The sequence below is a fragment of the Vipera berus genome (genome assembly GCF_964194415.1).
Source record: "Vipera berus genome assembly, chromosome: 5".
Classification (NCBI taxonomy): domain Eukaryota; kingdom Metazoa; phylum Chordata; class Lepidosauria; order Squamata; family Viperidae; genus Vipera; species Vipera berus.
In genome coordinates, this window is record NC_138207.1 from 42,747,117 (window position 1) to 42,767,582 (window position 20,466).

Here is a 20,466-nt window from a genome sequence, read left to right on the forward strand (position 1 = left end):
TTACGTGCTTTTGAACTGCTAGGTTGGCAGAAGCTGGGGCGAGTAACAGGCGCTCACTCTGTTATGCGGCACTCGGGATTCGACCCGCCAAACTGCCAACCTTCTGATCGACAAGCTCAGTGTCCTAACCCACTGAGCCACCACGTCCCTTTCTAATTTAGATGTAATGAAAAACCATAGTTATGTAATCACAAATATTTTATTTATGGGATACCAAAAACATAAGGGAAGAGATTGTACAAGGATGAAGTATCCTAGATTATATGATTGGTTGTTAATTGTCATTAATGATTGGTCATTAAGCAAGCCAATGGTAAGGGTGTGATTTTGCTGAAAACTGGAAGCAATTGCTAATTTCAACAAAACTGATAGCATGCAGTCATGTAACCATGGGACTCTGCAAATGGTTGCAAATTGACCTACAACCAGCCTACGAACCCCTCAGAATCCAAATCAATCGCACAGCCATCTGGAGACAGCACCAACCCTCAAGCCTCTCTTCCCCCCTAAATGCCACTGAAGATGTCATCTAGTCTGGTAATGAAACATTCGGAAACCAACCCACAAGGTTGGAGAACAAACTTTCATCCTCATCCTACACCCGAGCTACAGATATCCGCCACTATTGCAAATAGAAAACTTTGGTAATTATACAGTTAAACAATTCATCGACTTCAAAGGTCTAAGGCTCAATTACTTAGAAGGAACCTTTTCATAAGATAATGGTAGTCTTCAAGTTACAACCATTCTTTGAACAACCGTTCAAAGATACGAATGCACGGAATGAAGGGACTTTTGATCAGCAACAATCTGATTATTGCAGGCACCCTGTAGTCACGTGAACAAAATTTGGGTGTTTGGCAACCATCTCACAATTTCGACCAATTGTAAACGTTCTGCAGTCAGGTGATTGCCATTTGTGACCTTTCCTGTTGGCTATGATGGATTACAGTAACACAACAGTTTCCAGCAAGGAGGGAGCGCATTCCAAGGAGGGGGCGAGATGAGATAGCCCAGTCTAGAGCTGGATCATTGGAAGAGGAAGAAATTTATGATAGCCAGAATCTCCCAGGCTATGTCTGACAAGATTCTTATCTATACAGTATATGAAAATAAAGAACTTTTGTTGGATTGTTTTACACAGTTCTTGGGCTAGGCCTGATGCTGGCTTCCCATTGACTGCTTGTGGGCAGCTAGCATGGAAGGTTGTAAGTCAGCCCTTGGATATGTCTCTCCCAACTCCTATAAGTCTTCCCAGAAAAATCTGACAGGAAACAGCACTAGATGAACTAATTCTACTTTGTTTGTAAGGCTACAACAGAATCTTACAAATCCGAAGACATAAACTTCTCATTTTTAACTGTTTGATCCCTGTGGGTGGGTCCTTCCTAAGTTTCTTTTTCTAGCTGTTAAGCCATTGGGGGTTTCTGCTACTCTTGTTCATTTCCTAATCAGCATCTCCTCGTCACACATTCTATTACATTCAGTGCCACTTCCTTTACTCATACATGCTGTGCCTTTCCCCCTTTCACTCCCATGTGCTATGTCTTCCCCTCTTCACTGATACACACTTACAGTACCGCCTTTCCCACCTCTTACAGAGGCCTGCTCCCACTAATGCCCTTTTACCATGGATCTCCCTGCATTCACACATATGCATGTACCCATCTGTGTCATTCTTCCCAAATTCCCAGCGTTCACAAACATGCATGCATCAATCAGTGTTCTCCTACTTTGCATGCATCCCATGCCTCTTTCCCTCTGCACTCACACTCATCTATTCACTAGTGTCATCCTTCCCATTCCTCCATGCACTTGCACACACTTCTTCCCGGGCCTCCCTATAGCTCATGCTGCACTGTACCAGTGCCCCAACTTGCATGTGACCTGCACCAGTTCCACGTCAACACCACTGTCGCCAAGAAATTCTACTTGAAACCACACCGCAGGCCTTTACCGCCTTACGCTGTTCTCCAACCCACATGCCCCATACATTCACCAAACCATATGTCTCCCTCTCATGATCTTTCAGAAAGCTTCTGGTCTTCCCCAGATCTCATGAGAATGGGAGTGCTGTTTGACAGTAGATAGATAGATGATAGATAGATAGATAGATAGATAGATAGATAGATAGATAGATAGATAGATAGATAGATAACCTTTATTGTCATTTTTTACTGTGGGCACAATGGCACATATTAAAAATGAAATTGAATTGCTTGCTCTCAAAGTGTACACATACATAACACATTTAAACATACTATATACAACATATGTATAGACCTACACCCTTACATATAAGCAACATATAAATATTAATCACTGTCTGTCTTGAATACATAACGGAAGGAGGAAGCTTTAGAGTTCACAAGGTTAATAATGTATGGCAGGGCTTTTCAACCTTTTCACCCATTGTACCATTTTTAGGATATGGCAACATCCAAGTATCACCAGTCACCTAGCAAGGTGTCAAAAACTTGATGACCAAAAAAAAAGAAGAAAAAAGGAAAAAAAGTGATGAAGTACAGACAGTCCTCGACTTACAACCGTTTGCTTAGTGACTGTTTGAAGTTAAATGGCACTGAAAAAAGTGCAAGATGCCTGCCCGCCCAGCGGTGCTCTTCCTCCTGTCCGAGGTTTTCATTGTTGTGAGCATTTCTGTTGAGGATTGGCAGTGGGGGTGGGGAGTGTTTGGTTTTTATTCCCCCCCCCATCTGCTGGGTGGTTGCAGTAGGTTTTGGTCACTTCACATGACCCTGGGACACTGACCGTCATAAACATGAATCAGTTGCCAAGCATCTGAATGTAAATCACAAGACCCTGGAGATGCTGCAACATTCCAGCTATCGGTGCTTCCTCTGGGCTCAGCAGACGTGCCGGGATCAGTGCCGAACTCCAGCTGGAGCCTGGCGCTGATCCTGGCGCTTCCACTGAGTCCTGACAGCCCCAAAGAAACGCTGATCCTGGCGCTTCCACTGAGCCCTGACAGCCCTGCAGCTCCAGCTGTCTCTCGCTCAGGTTTGTGCGGTGCTGCCACCGGTTCAGCTCATTCCCCTCCCCTGCTACCACTTTTCTAGGATGGTCGCGTACCACCTGCCAGGTGCCAGTGTACCACAGGTGGTACCCGTACCACTGGTTGAAAAGCCCTGCTGTATGGAACAAAACTCTGACTGAATCTGGATGTTCTGCTTCAGATACCGCGGAGCCGCCTTTCAGAAGGTATCAAGGAAAACAGATCATGAAGAGGATGTGTAGTGTCCCAGACAATCTTACAGACCCTGCTCAAGCAATGCTTTTGTGCTATGTCCTGGATGGAAAGGAGGGAACTGCCAATAATCTTTTCAGCCATCCTCACCACTCTCTGCACTGCCTTCCTGTCTGAAGCAGCAATGCTACTGTGATGCTGTATGACATGATGCTCTCAATCGTCCCTGTGTAGAAAGTGGTGAGGACGGGGGAAGGAAGATGTGCTTTTCTCATGTGACACAGAAAATGCAGGTGCTGCTGTGCCCGCTTCACCAGTGTCTCGCTGTTGAGCGACCAAGCCAGCCTACTTGTTAACTACAAAACCAGGAATTTGATGCTAGTAACCATCTCCACAGGTGAATCATTAATGCACAGAGAAGTGTGGCTGTGCCTCCCTTTTCTGAAATCGACATTGATCTCTTTGGTTTTTCCAGTATTTAAAACTAGGCTGTTTTCCTTATACCAGTTCACCAACCCCTCAACCTCCTTGCGGTAAGCACCCTCATTGTCATCATGAATAAGGCCCACTACTGTTGTATCATCTGTGAACTTTACAACATGGTTGGTGGCAAACCTAGCACAACAGTCATGGGTCAACAGGGTGAATAGCAGCGACTGCGTTGAGTCATGAGAATGGCATAGATCTCGGGGACATAGGTGAGTGGGGAAATTGTAGCACTCCTGCAGACATAAGCACTGCTGGGCCAGGGGGGCCCTGGCTGAGGCTTGCAGCACCCTACCCCAATTTCTATGCAATCTGTGCTGGACACTCCAGTGCCTCTCCCACCCTCCCTGCATCACCCCTTGGCTCCTTACCTGGAACTCCTTCTGCTTAATAACTGACAATTTTGGATGTTTCTTGTTGGAAACCAGCTAAAAAGGTAGCAAATTGTGATCGCATAAGTGCAGAGTGCTGCAACCAGTCATAAACCTGGTTTACCTGATTGCACCTGAATTGCAATCACATGACTGTGGAGTTGATGCAGTTGGTGTTGGTGTTGGTGTTGTTGGTGTTGATGCAGTTGGAGTTGGTGGAGCAGTGGGCTAATGCCTCCTTAAGTAACACCAGCTGCCTGCAATTAGTGCAGGTTCGCATCCCACCAGGCTCAAGGTTGACTCAGCCTTCCATCCTTCTGAGGTAGGTAAAATGAGGACCCAGATTGTTGGGGGCAATAAGCTGACTTTGTAACAATGCCGCTTAGGGGGGGGGGGCGAAAGCCCTAATAAGCAGGCATATACATAGAATGAAGGCTATTGCTAAGCACATTGGTTTGTGCTTAAATTGTAAGCCGCCCTGAGTCTTCGGAGAAGGGCGGGATATAAATGGGATTAAAATAAAAAAATAAATAAAAAATAAATAATAAGTGTGAGTACAATTCGTAAAGCACTTTTTTCAAGGCTGTTGTAACTTCAAACTTGTTAAACGAACATGGGTAAATGGAAAACTATCTGTAGTAGCACTTAAAACTGCATTACTTAGTAGTTCCAATTAATCAGGAAAGAGAATAAATATCTATGTAGAGATTGCAGAATACTGTTCTGAATGCTTGTAAAAAAATCAGGTAGGTTCACAAGCTCCATAATAACTTGAACAACCCATGATAAAACTAAAAGAAAAACTCTGCTCGTTATTTCTGCAGTAGTGGTGTGGGCAAGAAAATGAGAGACAAAATAAATTATTATTTCAATAAAAAAACCTTATAAAACAGGATTTTTCTTTACGCATGAAAACTGATTCTCAGGAATGTATTTTACAGACTTCCATTAGAGTTTGAATATGTGGGAGTTCAGCCCACAAATGAATTGAAGCTGATATTGTTGCCTCATCTGTGTTGCTAAGATAGTTTTCCACAGTTGATGCTTCATGTTCAAAATTGCCCTCCCAGGGATTAAACATTATGTTTAAAATAAACACGTCCAGCTCTTTTTCCTTATATAATGCATTCATTTAATGAATGTATTTTCCTCCACTATAACCTTCTTTTGTATAAGTCAAATTTATCCTGAAAGTTAAAACAATAAGTATTTTTTTAAAAAAATGATGTTAGGAAAGTTGCATTATTGCATTAAATTTTTTTATATATGTGGAATTGTTAGAGCTGAACGTATTTATTTTTAACACAAGTTTTTAACAACATGGAGACAAAGTAACTGATTCTTCACTTTTGGTTCTAAATAATCTGCTAAAAGTGCAGTGATGTATCACATTTAGATGCTTTGCTATTATTTGCTATATTTACAGTTATTGTGAGGCTATGTAATGTTAACAAAAATAGTTTCATCTGATTGCTTCCATGATATTTATCTCCAATTATGTCAGAGTTTTGATTGGGAAAAATGTAGTTTGCTTATGGCTTTTTGGTATATGTGAAGCCACCCATTATGATTTGGTATTATGCACAAACTCAGCTACCACAAGTTGTTTCACTAATCATGATTACAAAATCTTGACTCACCATACAGATTCCACTGCAACTGGAACGTGTCTTCTTTCTGTAATTTTTATTTCCAAAATATTTCAGCAATTTTCTGATATTTTCAGTGTCATTTTTCTGATTAGGATGCTAAATGGACCATATTTGCATTTGTTTCTAATAGAGATTTTAAATAGACCATAATTAAGTTTTTTGCATGATACATTTACAACTCTATTTTTGACTTTTTTATTCTGTTATAGTTAACTTTTTATCCAATGATTTTAACACATTTCCTTTAATAGTTCCATGGTTGTACTAATAGTTAAAGCTTTTTTTAAAATAAATTGCATCTCTTTCCATATTTATTTTAGTTTCCTGTCAACTTCTTTGAATTTCTCTTGCTACTCACGTTTTAAAAGTATATTACCCATTACTTCCAGAATAACTCCTTGTACTGCTAATTTAAACTGAACACAAGCTATTCAGCTTTCCATTGTAATTCCACTTTTTCATCATTGGTTTTGGATATAATGTTCTCATTTTTTATCTATCCAATGGAATCCAGGTAGGGTTCTATGTAACACCCTGTCCATTAGCATTTCTCCACTTGATATAATCGGTTTTTTATGTATAGAAGGATTCTTTATTTGAATTATTTTTTTGTGATCTTACTTAAACAGTTGTATTTCTACATGTAGGTTGCTATACTTGCTTCAGCAAGAAAACTCTAGCACTGAACTGAAAACGGAATGTGCAGTTGTTCTAGGAAGCCTTGCAATGGGTACAGAAAATAATGTTAAATCTCTACTGGACTGCCATATCATACCAGCTTTATTGCAAGGTACCTAATTTTCCATTATTTCATCGGTTTCTTGAGTACACAGTTTGTGAGAGAACTGAATAAGAATCTAAACTTGTATTTACAGGGTTACTGTCATCAGATCTTAAATTCATTGAAGCTTGCCTCAGATGTCTTCGTACTATTTTCACCAGCCCTGTCACTCCTGAAGAATTATTGTATTCAGTAAGTTACAGGCAATAACTGACCTTTTCAGCCTGCATATAAGTTTTATTTCATGTGTGATTCTGAGAGAATTTAGAATCTTTGAAATTAGAACTATTGTAGTTTATCCAAGCTAAAGACAAGCATGACTCACAGTCATAAAACCACTACACATGACGGCTTATGTTAGTGTGAGAATTGGCTTCACAAAATAATTGGAATTTATAGTGTTCATTGGGATGCTTACAGTATGCAAGTGTGAATTTTATATATTACATTTCAAGATATAAAGGCAAATTAATCAGATTAATATATTTTTTCTGAGAATCACATGCTGCTACTATCATCTGTTGTGTGAGAAACAAACACTATTGTATTCCCCATTTGAAAAATATGTGAATAATATTCATTATATTGATTTGACTGGTGATTAATGATGTTATGAAATGAACATATTTTTAGAAAATTCCACTTGTTATAAAATTAATGCTATAATTATTATACATTTTATTACTTCACAGGAGACTTTCATTGTCCTTACAGTGAAGTGATCATTTTCATCAGCTGATTAGCTGGGCCAGTGTAGGAAAATGCCTCACATGGGATTTTTAAGATATTGCAATCTTATGCCATGAAATATTCCCAGTGTCTTAAATATTTTGCAGTTTGTGTTGCTTATTTTGTACTCCAAGTACATGCTACCATACTTGTATTTCTTAAGAGGTACTCTTTAATTTGAAACTAAGACTTTGAGAAAGTTGTTCAACTGAATTTAGCTCACTGAAGACAACTCATGGGGATTTAAGATATATAAGTGAAAAGGGATTGGAGGTTCTGGAACTTTTTCCCCCCTCCTGTTCGGCATATTACCTACACCTTCCCACTCTCAATTGTTGCCAATGTTCCAAGCAGCATATCCCTACTGGCCACTCATCTCCTGATCTCCCCTAGACCTCCCATTTTTCTTTCCTCTGCCCCATTGCACTTGACTTTTTTCCCTTCTCCTGTCCTCCAATTTTCCTGGACCAAAGCATCCCTGTTTTCTTCCATGTGTGAACCTGAAACTGTTTCCTATGCTGAGTGGTTCATGCATGGAACAGTTTGCTCATCTTTAATTACTATAGTCATTAGTGCCCTGTGCTTGACTTTCTGGGTCACTGATTATATAACTTGAATAGATTTTGAAAAGAATCTAGTTTTGTTATTTTGTATTAAGGTTTTACAGAATTCTTTGTTTTCTGAAAAGGTATCATGATAGATGAGTAATGAAAATTGAGATTAGCTCCTTAAAGCAGAAAGATGTTCATTCATAATACATTATGTATATTGATGAGGTGTATATAATATTTAATAGAAATTTTACAGACAAGTATTAATATGTGTGTGTGTGTGTATCTTTTAACAGAGCCCCCTCTTGTTTTTGCTGACATCTAAATCTTTAATTGGTCTACCAATTTCTATTTCCAAATATTTCTAAGCAATGCAGAAATATTCTTTCTTTTAGAAACATTCTGAAAGAAGGTTGAAAGGATCAGTACTCAAGGTATCCTGTAATGCTAGCTAGATTAGGTTCTTAAATTGTCAGAGCTCTATAATCCTTGTAGATAAATCTTTGTTTATGTTGTGTGTAAATTAATAGTCAACTTTGCAGTCTTCAAACTGCTTCCTTCTGAACCACAATATAGGATAAAATTTTGTGCCAAGTCCACAAAGTAGATACATCTGTGATTTTTTTATTTAAATGTTTTGTTTAACTTTTCTGACTTTCTAGGATGCTACAGTTATTCCCCACCTTATGGCACTGCTTAGTAGGTCTCGATATACTCAAGAATATATATGTCAGATCTTCTCACATTGCTGCAAAGTAAGAAACGTTCTTCCCATATGCATGTGTTTATTTGCTTCTGATTTTTTTTCTAGTATTTTAAACAATTTTTCTCTTTGATTCATTGTGTTAATTTCAAACATGTAATCTCTAGTTGGCATACATAACAATGTCCTTGAGGCTGTCCTGAATTTCTTAACTCTTGAAACATTATGCACTTGTTCACCATTCTGTGAGTTTAGCAATAAGTTCATAAATATAAGCAACAACTTTTCTTTAAAAAGTCTATAAAAACTATAGAATAACTTAATTTTCCTACAACAGAATAAAGTGCTATGTTTACCCTGATCTTTCCTCTTGCCTCCCAGGAGATTGGTGAAAGCTTTAATACGGTGTTCGATAGATGTGCTCCATGGATGAATTTGTCAAAACTTATAAAAATGATGCTTTACAGAATTTATTAACAGGTTTAGAAATTCAGTCTCTTGAATTGAATTGAAATTTCTTCAAATCTGCAGTTCTATATACATTCTATCTAGAAGAAACATTAGTAGAACCATAATTTTCAAAAAAGGCAGACAAGAATAGAGTATTCAGATAGTGGTCTCATAGCTGGAATCTTAAACAGTAAAACTGAAAAGAATATTGTTATTCTATTCTGTTTTTTTGTAATTATAATAACCAATGTTGTGATAGACAAAAAATGTTTCATTGGTATGTCCCAAAGGAGGCAATTGGACTTCCTTGTTTTTCTTTGAAGACGTTTCGCTTCTCATCCAAGAAGCTTCTTCAGCTCTGGCTGGATGGTGGGGAATGGAAGTCAGTCAGAGCTGAAGAAGCTTCTTGGATGAGAAGCGAAACGTCTTCAAAGAAAAACAAGAAAGACCAATTGCCTCCTGAAAAAGCACTTTTGGAACAACCATGACCTGGATAACAGAGAATCTCCATAGACTTTCATTGGTCTGCATTTGTGTAATTAATACCAAAACTCATGCAAATATTACAAGAAAATAAACTATAGCTCCCAATATTGGATTAGAAAATGATATAAAATATTATTTTACCTAGGAATCTTATTTTTTTAGTTAATCTATCAGCGGACAAACCAAACCTTTTTTTAAAATACCATCAGCACCTTAGCGAAGTACATTTTCTGAAGTCAAGTGACTTTCAACTATGGCATGTGTTCAATATATTGTTGATATAAATGCAGTTGTTTTACTGATTAGAAAATTCTTGTATGTTTTTTGGCATTTGGCACCACCACAGTGAATTTCAAATGAAACACTCAGGATGTGAGTGAAGACTTTCAGCTTTAATTCAAAGGATTTGGCAAAAGTATGGCATTAACCATTGAGGTTTTGTCTTCAGTAAGTGAACAGCATTCTCTATTAGGTTGATACAGGTTACCTGACTTTGTCAGCGAAGAATATTCCATTTCTTTGCCTTGAGAAACTCTTGGTTTGTTTTTGCTACATGTCTTGGGTCATTGTCCATCTGCAATACAAATTGGTAATCTATCAGTTTTGCACCATTTGGCTGAATCTGAGCAAAGAGTATAGCCCTGTACACTTCAGAATTCATCCTACATGCCATAACGCTGCCTCCTCCATGTTTGATAGATGATGTGGTATGCTTTGGATCATGAGCTGTTCCTTTCCTTTTCCATACTTTTCCCATCATTCTAGTTAATCTTGGTTTCATCAGTCCAAAGAATCTTATTCCAGAACTGGGCTAGCTTTTATAGGTGTTTTCTGGCAAAGTCTAAACAGTCCTTTCTATTCTTGATTGTTACCAGAGGTTTGCACCTTGTTGTGAAGCCTCTGTATTTATATTCATGAAGCTGTCTCTTCACTGTAGACTTCGACAATGACATGCTTATCTCCAAGAATATTCTTAACTTGACTAGATGTTGTAAAAGGTTTTTCTTCACCAATGACAGAATGCTGTGGTCATCCACTTTAGTTGTCTTTCGTGGTCTTCCAGGCCTTTTGGTGTTGCTTGAGCCTGTCAGTTAATTCCTTTTAAGAATGTTACGGACTATTGTTTTGACCACTGCCAATGCTTTTGCTATCTCTCTGATGGGTTTATTTTGTTTTTCAGCCTGATGATGGCTTGTTTCATTTGCATAGAGACTTCTTTGGATCTCATGTTGAGTGTTCCAGTGAACAGCTATCAAATGCAAATGTAACATTCAGAACCAACTCCAGACCTTAATCTGCTTGATTTCTCATGGACTAATGAGGGAACAGGCCGTTGTGTTGGGGTACAGAGGCCAAATGCCAAAAAACCTATCATTGTTCCAATATATACAAATCTATCTCTCTCCATTTCTCTGTGTGTGATCCACAATTTGGAAGAAAGTGAAAATAGTGGCATATGAAAACAGGGCTAACTACATCTTGTAATATCCAGAATAGATTAAATACAGATACAAATTGATATTTTAATAATACAGGTAATTGCTCAATGCACATTAGGATTCAGTACAATCCGTAATCTAAAGTATGAAGAATGGAAAAAGAGCTCATTGGAGGAAGAGAAGGGAATAGATTTTACCATTTTTGAAAGCTTGAGCTTTGAAAAAAAAAGACAATATCATACTTGGCTTTAATTTTATATCTTTTAATATCTGTTCTTCAGCTCCGACACTGGCATAGCTGCGGCTTTAAATCCTCACCTCAGCCACTTCTATGTGCCAATGTAAGTTTTTTCCCTATAAGTGGTACCATGATTGCATTTTTAAATTAAGAAATTTGTCAGTGTCAACAGTCCAAATTATTTTCAGGTGTTTTGCTGGTTATATGTAGCTTAATATCTTGTTTTTACTTGAATCAGGATATATGTACACATTTTATTAGCAAATACTAACATTATAGAGCACTTTTCCGATTCAAAGTTAAAATAAAAATTGGAGAATTAAAGTGTATTACCAGCGAAATTTGAAACATTGAATAATAACTTAAGAGAATCTGTGGTAAGAGTGTCAAAATATGCTCTAAAAAAACCTCCATGGAATTCAAACACAGACTTTCCAATTTTCACCTTTCTACAGCTAGCCAAAATAAAAAGTTAAGGTTTTTAAATTGAGCAAACAAAACAATGTGCTCTACATTATAACTGGTTCATAATAAAGGTAATTAACTACATTTAATTTAGTTTAATCTGACATATTAGAAGAGAAAAGAAAGTGATACCTGCTTGTTCGCTAGCTAAAGGAAAGAACCTCAAGCGAAAAGACCTAGGTAGTAAAGTCTGATATGTATTACATCATTAGTTAATAAGATAGTACTAAAATATATTAATTTTCTTTTTTTTATGCTGGTGACATTTAGAAACAGTGATTTGTTAGATACTTCTCTGGTCTTAACATTATCAAGAAGATTCTAAAATTATTATGATAAAAAGATGTGAATAAAGTTTTGAGTAGATTTTACATGTAAATATTTGGCTAGCTTTAATTGGGTCCATGTAATCCTCATTTATGACCATTCATTTAATGCCTGAAGTTATGATGGTGTTGAAAAAAATGATGTATAATCAGTACTCAAACTTATAACCATCACAGTGTTCCCTCAGTTAACATGATCAAAATTTGGGCGCTTGACAGGCAGCTCGCAATTACAAGTGCAGTGTCCCATAGTCACATGATTGCCATTTGCGACCTTCTCAAGGGGCTTCCAACAAGCAAATTCAATCAGGGAAAGTGGATTTACTTAACAATTATGTGATTCATTTAATGACTTCAGTTATTTGTTTAACGACCAAGGCAAAAAAAATTGGATACAACTCACTTAACTGCAATACTGGTCCAATGTTAGTTGTCAGTTCACAACTAACTGGATAGCTTTTATTACTCATATACAGTAGCATTTGGATAACATATGCGTAGTTAAAGGAAAAGGTTTTTTGTGTGATTAGGACACAAAATGTTTTTGTCCCTTCATAAAGAATTAAGATTCAAGTCTGATAAATGCAGCAATTTGGAGGTACAAGGTCAAACAGTGATCATCAGGAAACTCAGATGAAGAAATAGAATATGATGAAAAAATTGCATCTGAACAAAAAATAATCAAAGCAGTATCTTTTTTAAAAAAACTTATTGGAATTGCATTTCTTTTGGTTTATGATTTCTTTTATACAGTTAAAGATACAAGTAGAGTGGACAACTATACAAACAAATTAAAAATACCTGGTATCCTAGGTTTTTTACATATCATTTTGGGTTCTTTTTGCTTTGTACAGTCTTTTTGTTTTAAAACTTTTCTATATTAGTTACTTTAAGTATTTTAATATTAATAAGGAATGGGTTTTTTAAAAAACAAAACAGATATGGAACAATTAATTGTACACTTCTTATCCATCATTAGATTTGTCTTTTCTTTATATCTTCTTCCCATTTTCCCCCCATGACATCCATGTAAAGTGAGTTGGGCTGAGAGAGAGTGACTGGCCCAATGTTTCCAGGTAGCTCCTGTGGCTCAGGTTAGACTTGAACTTGTATCAATCTAGTACGAGTCCAATACATTAACCATTATGCCCAACTGGCCACCAGTGATCCTGTGAACTGATCACTGGACCATCAGTTAAAAATCACTTTTCCTTTGCACTCCCTAAAGTTGCTGTTGTCCAGATTGTGCATCCTTAGCCTTATGCTTTCTTGTGCACATTTTTTTTTCAGTCAGCAGCCAAAAGTTACTGAATATAATTTTAAACTGTCTTGAAATAAATTTCTTCTAAGGTTCATACTTTTATAAAATTTTGTGTTATTTCTAAAAATTGCTGGCAAGCAGTGAAGGTGAAGTCATGTAATGATAATAAATGAAATTAGACATTGAAAGCTATAAGCTTGCAAGTAACTAGTATAAAGTAAAATAACTTGTTTTTTCTTTATGTTTAAAGAGCTGTGGTTTATTTTTTGATAGGGTCCAGACCATCAGACAGTGCTGTTTAATCATGGAGCAGTTCAGAATATTGCTCATCTGTTAACCTCTGCATCTTATAAAGTAAGCCAGTAATATAATCTGTTTTCTATAAATTAAGTTATTATTTTAAAATCTTGGTGCAATATTATTGGCAGAATAATAAGTTAGTCTAGCTCCTTTCTGATGAAAAAGGGAGTGCAAATTTTTTCAGTTTGGGCTCGGATAGATCTGTATAGATGTGAAAGAGATATTTCTTGTAAAATAGTGTTAAAAGAGTAAGTAAATAAATATATTTTTATAAATGATTTTTTTTCTGATGGTTATGGTGACAGATACATATAGTAAGACAACAAGTATGTTTGGAAGAAAATAGACTATTAAGACAGTTATCTTTCTGTGAAGAGAGCATCTGCCAGGGAACATTTAGACATTATATAGTTATTATATTATAATTATAAGTGTTTAGTATCCAGTATGCCAAAATCAAAACAAATTTAGTATGTGGGAGTAATTACACTGAAATTGAAAGTCAAGCCATTAATATATGAAGTTGAGCAAAATGATAGAATTAATAATTACAGGTGGCTTTAATACCTCTTTGTTGTTTGGAGTATTAAGAATTTATTAAGTTAAACCTGAAATTTCTAGGTAAAGAAAGAACTATAATTACCATATTTATATATAATTACAATATTTACAATATTAAATATTACAATATTTAAAGAGTACAGAAAGCAAATAACTTGTCACAAAATTTGTTGGGACTCTAGAAAAAGAATTTTATCTATGTATTTTTGAATATCCACTTTTCCCAAATTAAGATGCATGAAAACAAATTTCAGTCACTTTAGAAAACACACAATGCTTTGGCCAATAATTCATGTCATTTTGGAAAATTTGGTTTCACTTTTGATAAGTACCCTTTAGTTTTTTGAGTTTTTAAACATTTTCGATGAGTTTTAAAATGGCATTTTCACTTGACTTCTAATAGTTCTTAAAATACTGTAATTGTAATTAATGTAAATGCTGTATGTTTATACAGGTTCGAATGCAAGCACTGAAATGTTTTGCAGTTCTAGCCTTTGAAAACCCCCAGATATCAATGACTCTTGTAAATGGTAGGTTTCTGAGATCAGTATGGATACTCATTAAATAATTACAGTTAAACTGTTCCTTGAAACACATTTTCTCTTTTGTTTTTCAGTGTTGGTCGATGGAGAACTATTACCACAGATATTTGTGAAAATGTTACAAAGAGACAAGCCCATTGAAATGCAGCTCACATCAGCCAAATGGTAAACCTTAGGCTGTATGAAACATGCTAAATAATAAAATCTGTTTTATAATATTAATGTCCCAATTTAATCAAGGGTGCATAATATCAGAATCTAATATCTCAGTCACCAGCATTAATAGTAGGCAATTAATGGTATTAATGGTAGACAATCCTTTTAGGACAATGAGCACATTTGGACTTGCAGACATTTGGGAGGCATGAAAATGAAACCATGTTAGCTTTGATTAACCATAAAACAGACATTCACTAGGAGGAGGACTATATGTTCCCTTATTATCCAATCAATTTTTAATCAACTCAGCATACATTTGTCTTCTATTTAGGAAGGTAGTTGCATTTCAGAATAAACCACAGAGTTACAGCCAGCCTCAGTTTAACCATTATTTTAATTTACTAAGAACCTTCCCTGAATTGTATATGTATTTTATACCTTAATACTCATTTATTGAATTACAGAAAGAATTCTGTAACTTGGTTTATAGTGCCCCATCATAACCAAGTCTAAGATGGTTTAATTAATTAAAAATTAATTAAATTTACACCACATTTTACACAGGTTTATAGTGGTGTATATATAATAAATAGCACAAATAGGTGTTGTATTTGCCTTGATCGAGGTCCATTTCTGAGTAATTGTCAAAGCATACACATTCCTAATGCTTTCCAAGCTTTAGATTAGTGCCCACAGTTCTCATTTAAAAAAATAGAAACAACACAAAACTGGGGACAACAGATAAAATTCAAGATACATAACATGCTACTATTGCCCAATGGAAATATATATATATCATAACAGAATCAAAACTATATAATACATTGAACTCAGTAATCATGCTATTTTGATATTTCATTGTAGCCTTACATACATGTGCAGAGCTGGAGCAATCCGTACAGATGACATTTGCATTGTGTTGAAGGTAGGTGGGTGAATCACACTAATAGTACTTAATAATAATAATAATAAACCTTTATTGTCAAAGTACAACATGTGTACATTGAGATTAGCTGAGCCTCCCCCTGTGCTCTCTTCCCCCAACACACAGTGACAACAAACCCTCCATCCCACCACACTATGTGAACCAACTACACCACACACCGGCCTCCCAAGTCAACTCTGCATAAGATTACATCCCATTCAAAAGCCTAACAGCCCACGGATAAAAGCTGTTCTTCAGCCTGTTGGTACGGCTGGCTATATTCCTATATCTCCTACCGGATGGTAGGAGAGTAAAGAGATACCGTCCAGGGTGTGAGTCATCCCTGAGAATCTTCCTCACTCTTCCAAGGCAACGAGCCCTGGCGATGTCATCCAGTGGTGTCAGGGAACAGCCCACAATGTCTTGTGCTGTGCTCACTACCCTCTGTAATACTTTCCTATCCGCGGCTGTCAGACCAGCATACCAAACCACAATACCATACGAGAGGATGCTCTCTATGGTAGACCGGTAAAAGAGGGTCATTAGCTGTTGTTCTACCCTGTTCTTCCGCAAGATCCTAAGAAAGTGAAGCCTCTGTTGGGCCTTTCTAGCCACCTGGGTTGTGTTAACTTTCCAGGTCAGATCTTCACAGAGGTAGACTCCCAGAAATTTAAAGGAGGGAACTCTCTCTACACAGTCCTCCCCGATGTAAAGTGGGGCAGGTTCCTCTTTTTTTCTCTGGAAGTCTAACACCATCTCTTTTGTCTTGCTGATGTTTAGGTGCAAGTTGTTGTTACTACACCATATGGATAGTTTTTGTACCTCCGCCCTATATGCTGTCTCATCCCCACCCGGTACTGGTGTGTGGTGATTGAGCTCCCGGTACTGGTGTGTGGTGATTGGACTAATAGTACTTAAAACAGATACCTCAAAACAAATAGTGGAATAACTTTATTACTAAAAACAGGAGGTTTAGTAAAGAGTCTGCAAATAATTAATAATTAACCGTTACTATTTGATTTTTAGTAATATTGTTTTTGTTGTATGGTTTGTATACTACCCTGTATTGGTATTCAGTAATGCTAAATTATTCTGTCTGTAAATCATGATGAAGTTACGTAAGTCTAATACATTTTGTTAAGTGAAGGTTGGACTCAAGGCTTAATAATGTTCTGTGCAAGTATTATAGTTGCATATAATAGATTTGAATTTCTGATCATATAACAATGTAAATACTGATTAATAAACATGAATATCAGTGGTTGCTTTAAATTTTACTTTTGTACAAATATCTAAGTAGGTTTGATGACATATTTTATTAGGAAATGCCTGCTAAAACACCTATATTTAGTGACAAATTTAACAGAAATTTATATAAGAAATATGTAAACAACTAGTCAAAAAACTAATTTCAGATGTTGTAATTTCCAGACATTACCATGTTTGGCACGGATGTGTAGTAAAGAGAGACTACTAGAAGAAAGAGTAGATGGAGCAGAAACTCTGGCCTATTTGATTGAAACAGATATTGAACTACAGAGAATTGCCAGTATTACTGACCACCTTATTGCAATGCTTGCAGACTACTTCAAATACCCTAGTTCAGTGAGTGCCATCACTGATATAAAAAGGGTAGGTTTATTATGAATTAAGTAGGTATGACAAGTGTGTTTCTGTGTGCATGAGAGAGAGAAAAAAAATGAGAACTTGGATTAATATATTTACTGTATATCTATATCTAGAATCATTGTTTGTAAACTGAAATGTTGTTGGGGGCAATAAGCTGACTTTGTAATAATGCCGCGGGGGGGGGGGGCGAAAGCCCTAATAAGCAGGCATATACATAGAATGAAGGCTATTGCTAAGCACATTGGTTTGTGCTTAAATTGTAAGCCACCCTGAGTCTTCGGAGAAGGGCGGGATATAAATGGGATTAAAAAAAATGAAAATCTGACAGAATCGTCAGCTGAGACAATAAGTGAATTAGCTATTTAGTTGTGCCTGAAATATATATGCTTCTGACTTTGTATATGTGAAACAAACTAGATGGGTTTATAATAAGCTATAATAAATTGTTCCAAGAAGTTAACATAATTGCTACAGTTTCTTGTATTTGATTCTACCTGAAGAGGGGATTGAAATTCTATATATGAGAGATAAGCCAATTGATATTAGTTATGTCAACAATTAACAACTGCTCAGCTTCATGGCTGTGGAATGCAGGACAAAGAGTGAAAGATGGGAAAGGCAACCATTTTAAATTGATTTGGGTATAAGGGGGAACTACATTTATACATTCATAGAAGATAATCAAATGCATAATATGGTTTCAGTCAACTGCAATAATAATTATTTACATTATATCAAGTATTTGAGAGACTTTGTCAACTTTCAGTCTAGTAGTCGGCAAGCTCTGTAGTAGACAGAAAATGGAGATTTGCAGCTTAATCTTGGTTCACAGAATCTGATACAGTGTAAAAGTTCCCATTATTAATATTTTAGCCCATTTAATCCCAGATAGTTTAATGCATTTATTTTTAGTGGTGAGTTAAACATTGCAGGTAATATTCTTGTTTAATCTTGAAAAAGATACAAATTTACAAACAAAGTATTATATAGATATAGGGGATGTTTTTGCTTGCTCTCCCAAATGATTTCCCTATCTTCTATCTCTTTTCACAGAGATGGTGAAAAGATGGTGAAGTTTCAATTTAACCATTTTTTTTAATATGATGGGAACATCTCATAGCAAACACTTTAAATTATACATATAATGTAAGCTAAACAAATTGCTTTAGGGATTGGCTTCTGTTATATTAAATATTATACAATTCTGTAGTGTTTTGTGCAGTCATCTTCATTTTTGTCTTGCTTCATCTAGTGTCCTGTCCTATAGAGATTCTAAGTTTGAATCAGCTCAGGTTAAGTGGTTGTGAAGGTGGGCTTAAGCTCTATTTAGTATTTTTCTACTACTAGACTAGACAATCCCAGGATTGCAGGCTAAAGAGGAAAGCTGAAAAAAGTCCTGGGGGGGGGGGAATGACAGCAAACAGTTTCTATATTTTTTCAATAAAAAGCAAACTCTATATTATTTCAAGAAAATGCAATCACTAGGATTTGAGCTCAACTTAAGGGAATTCTTAGGATTTATAAGATTTAAATTATTATAATTGAGGAGAGCAGAAATGAAGTTCTACATGAGATACAGAATAAAGTGCCAGTTGGAAAGTCTTAAAAGTGCTTCCTAATCTAAACGCTTCACTCAGATGGTATAAATTAGTTAAAGTAATAGTTGTGAAATATGTCTTAAACAATTTGCAATGCATTTTTATTTAAGACACTCCCTATTCCATTCAGAACTCAGAATATATATAGTTTGATCAACATCCATGAGTTTGCAATTTTTAAAAAATGATGTGAATTTAATTATCATTAATAGCTTGACCATGATTTAAAACATGCTCATGAATTGCGCCAGGCTGCATTCAAGCTCTATGCTGCACTTGGAGCAAATGATGAAGATATTCGAAAGAAGGTAAGCCTAAGAATTTATCAGTTAGTTTCCAATATCTCAAAAACATGAAGGAACTTTCAGAATTTTTAAATAATAAAATTGATATCTCTTGGTAGTACAGGTAATCCTTGCTTACCAAGCATACATATGGTGTATATTCATAGTTACAGTAGTACTGAAAAAAGAGACTTATGCATCACACATTACCTGAGTGCAAGCCACCTGGGACTCACTTAACAACAGCAATGGGGAGTTCCAGGATTGTTGTTGCTGAGGATACAGTCATGTGACATTGTGCTTTATGGCCACATGACTGAGGGGCAAAAAGTCTGGTCCCAATTATCATTGTTAACTGAGGGCTACCGGTAATACTTTCCCCTTCAGCTTCAAAAACTATTATCTTCCTGTGGAGAGTTTGGGATTACAGGAAACAGATCAGTAATTTTTCTTCCTTCATACATCCTACAGAATTTGCTTCTTTTTCTTGGTTGTTCAGACTTCTCATATGTTGCGCGTTTAGATATTTGGAGTAGTTTTTGTTGAAATCTGTGCATAACTAGGTGTAAGAATAGTTTAGAATGTGTAGATTTAAAGCTGTTATATTTAGGAACTAACTAGCAGTTTTGATGTTACTAGCATATCAAGAAAACTTTACAAAGTTAGTTTCTCTGGACAATGAAATAATACTAATATTCAGTTATAAACTGCTGTTGCCATTTTTGCACAAGTTGTACAATAGGGAATTATAGCAATCTGAAAATACAGAAAATAAGTTAAAAGTTAGGGTACATAACCTTGTCATTGAAGTATATGTTTTGCTTATCATTAATTTCAATAATAATATTTTGTAATGAAATAAGATATCTGAATAAAGTGTTATAGTTTCCTAGTTAAAAATATTAAGGTTTAAGGGAATTGTAGAAAATTATATAATTTTTGACAATTTTGATAAATAATAAACACTGCTATTTATCTAATGTATAAATGTAATATAACAATATGCTTCATTGTCATAATATAACAGAAGCATGAAATTTCTTTTTAAAATGTGAAATTCAACTTTGACATTTTTACCAGTTAGTATTTGCACATACTATATGCATACTGTACACAGTATATGGCATTAAATAAACATAATAAATACTTTGTTTTGTTCTGTAAAATCCAATAACTTTTTTGATAACTTTTTTTCAGATAATTGAAACTGAAAATATGATGGATCGGATTGTAAATGGCTTATCTGAGTCTAGCATCAAAGTGCGCTTAGCTGCAGTCAGGTATAAATTTACCTAGTGGGATTAGCCTTACATTTCATATTTTCA

The 20,466-nt window shown here is 35.8% G+C and overlaps 1 protein-coding gene across 5 annotated transcripts in view; it reads left to right on the forward strand.

Annotated features, from left to right (window-relative positions):
* Positions 1–20,466, forward strand: part of ARMC8 (armadillo repeat containing 8) — an 84,882-nt gene that overhangs the window by 31,276 nt on the left and 33,140 nt on the right. For all 5 annotated transcript variants that reach the window (XR_014026550.1, XM_081328657.1, XM_081328658.1 and 2 more), the window contains 11 exons: positions 6,362–6,504; positions 6,590–6,687; positions 8,438–8,530; positions 11,135–11,194; positions 13,417–13,497; positions 14,459–14,534; positions 14,621–14,711; positions 15,570–15,630; positions 17,062–17,262; positions 19,070–19,165; positions 20,339–20,421. Coding sequence is in view for 4 of the 5 variants with exons in the window: in XM_081328657.1 (XP_081184783.1) it covers positions 6,362–6,504; positions 6,590–6,687; positions 8,438–8,530; positions 11,135–11,194; positions 13,417–13,497; positions 14,459–14,534; positions 14,621–14,711; positions 15,570–15,630; positions 17,062–17,262; positions 19,070–19,165; positions 20,339–20,421 (1,083 nt within the window). In the remaining variant the exon portion in view is untranslated. The remainder of the gene's footprint in view (positions 1–6,361; positions 6,505–6,589; positions 6,688–8,437; positions 8,531–11,134; positions 11,195–13,416; positions 13,498–14,458; positions 14,535–14,620; positions 14,712–15,569; positions 15,631–17,061; positions 17,263–19,069; positions 19,166–20,338; positions 20,422–20,466) is intronic.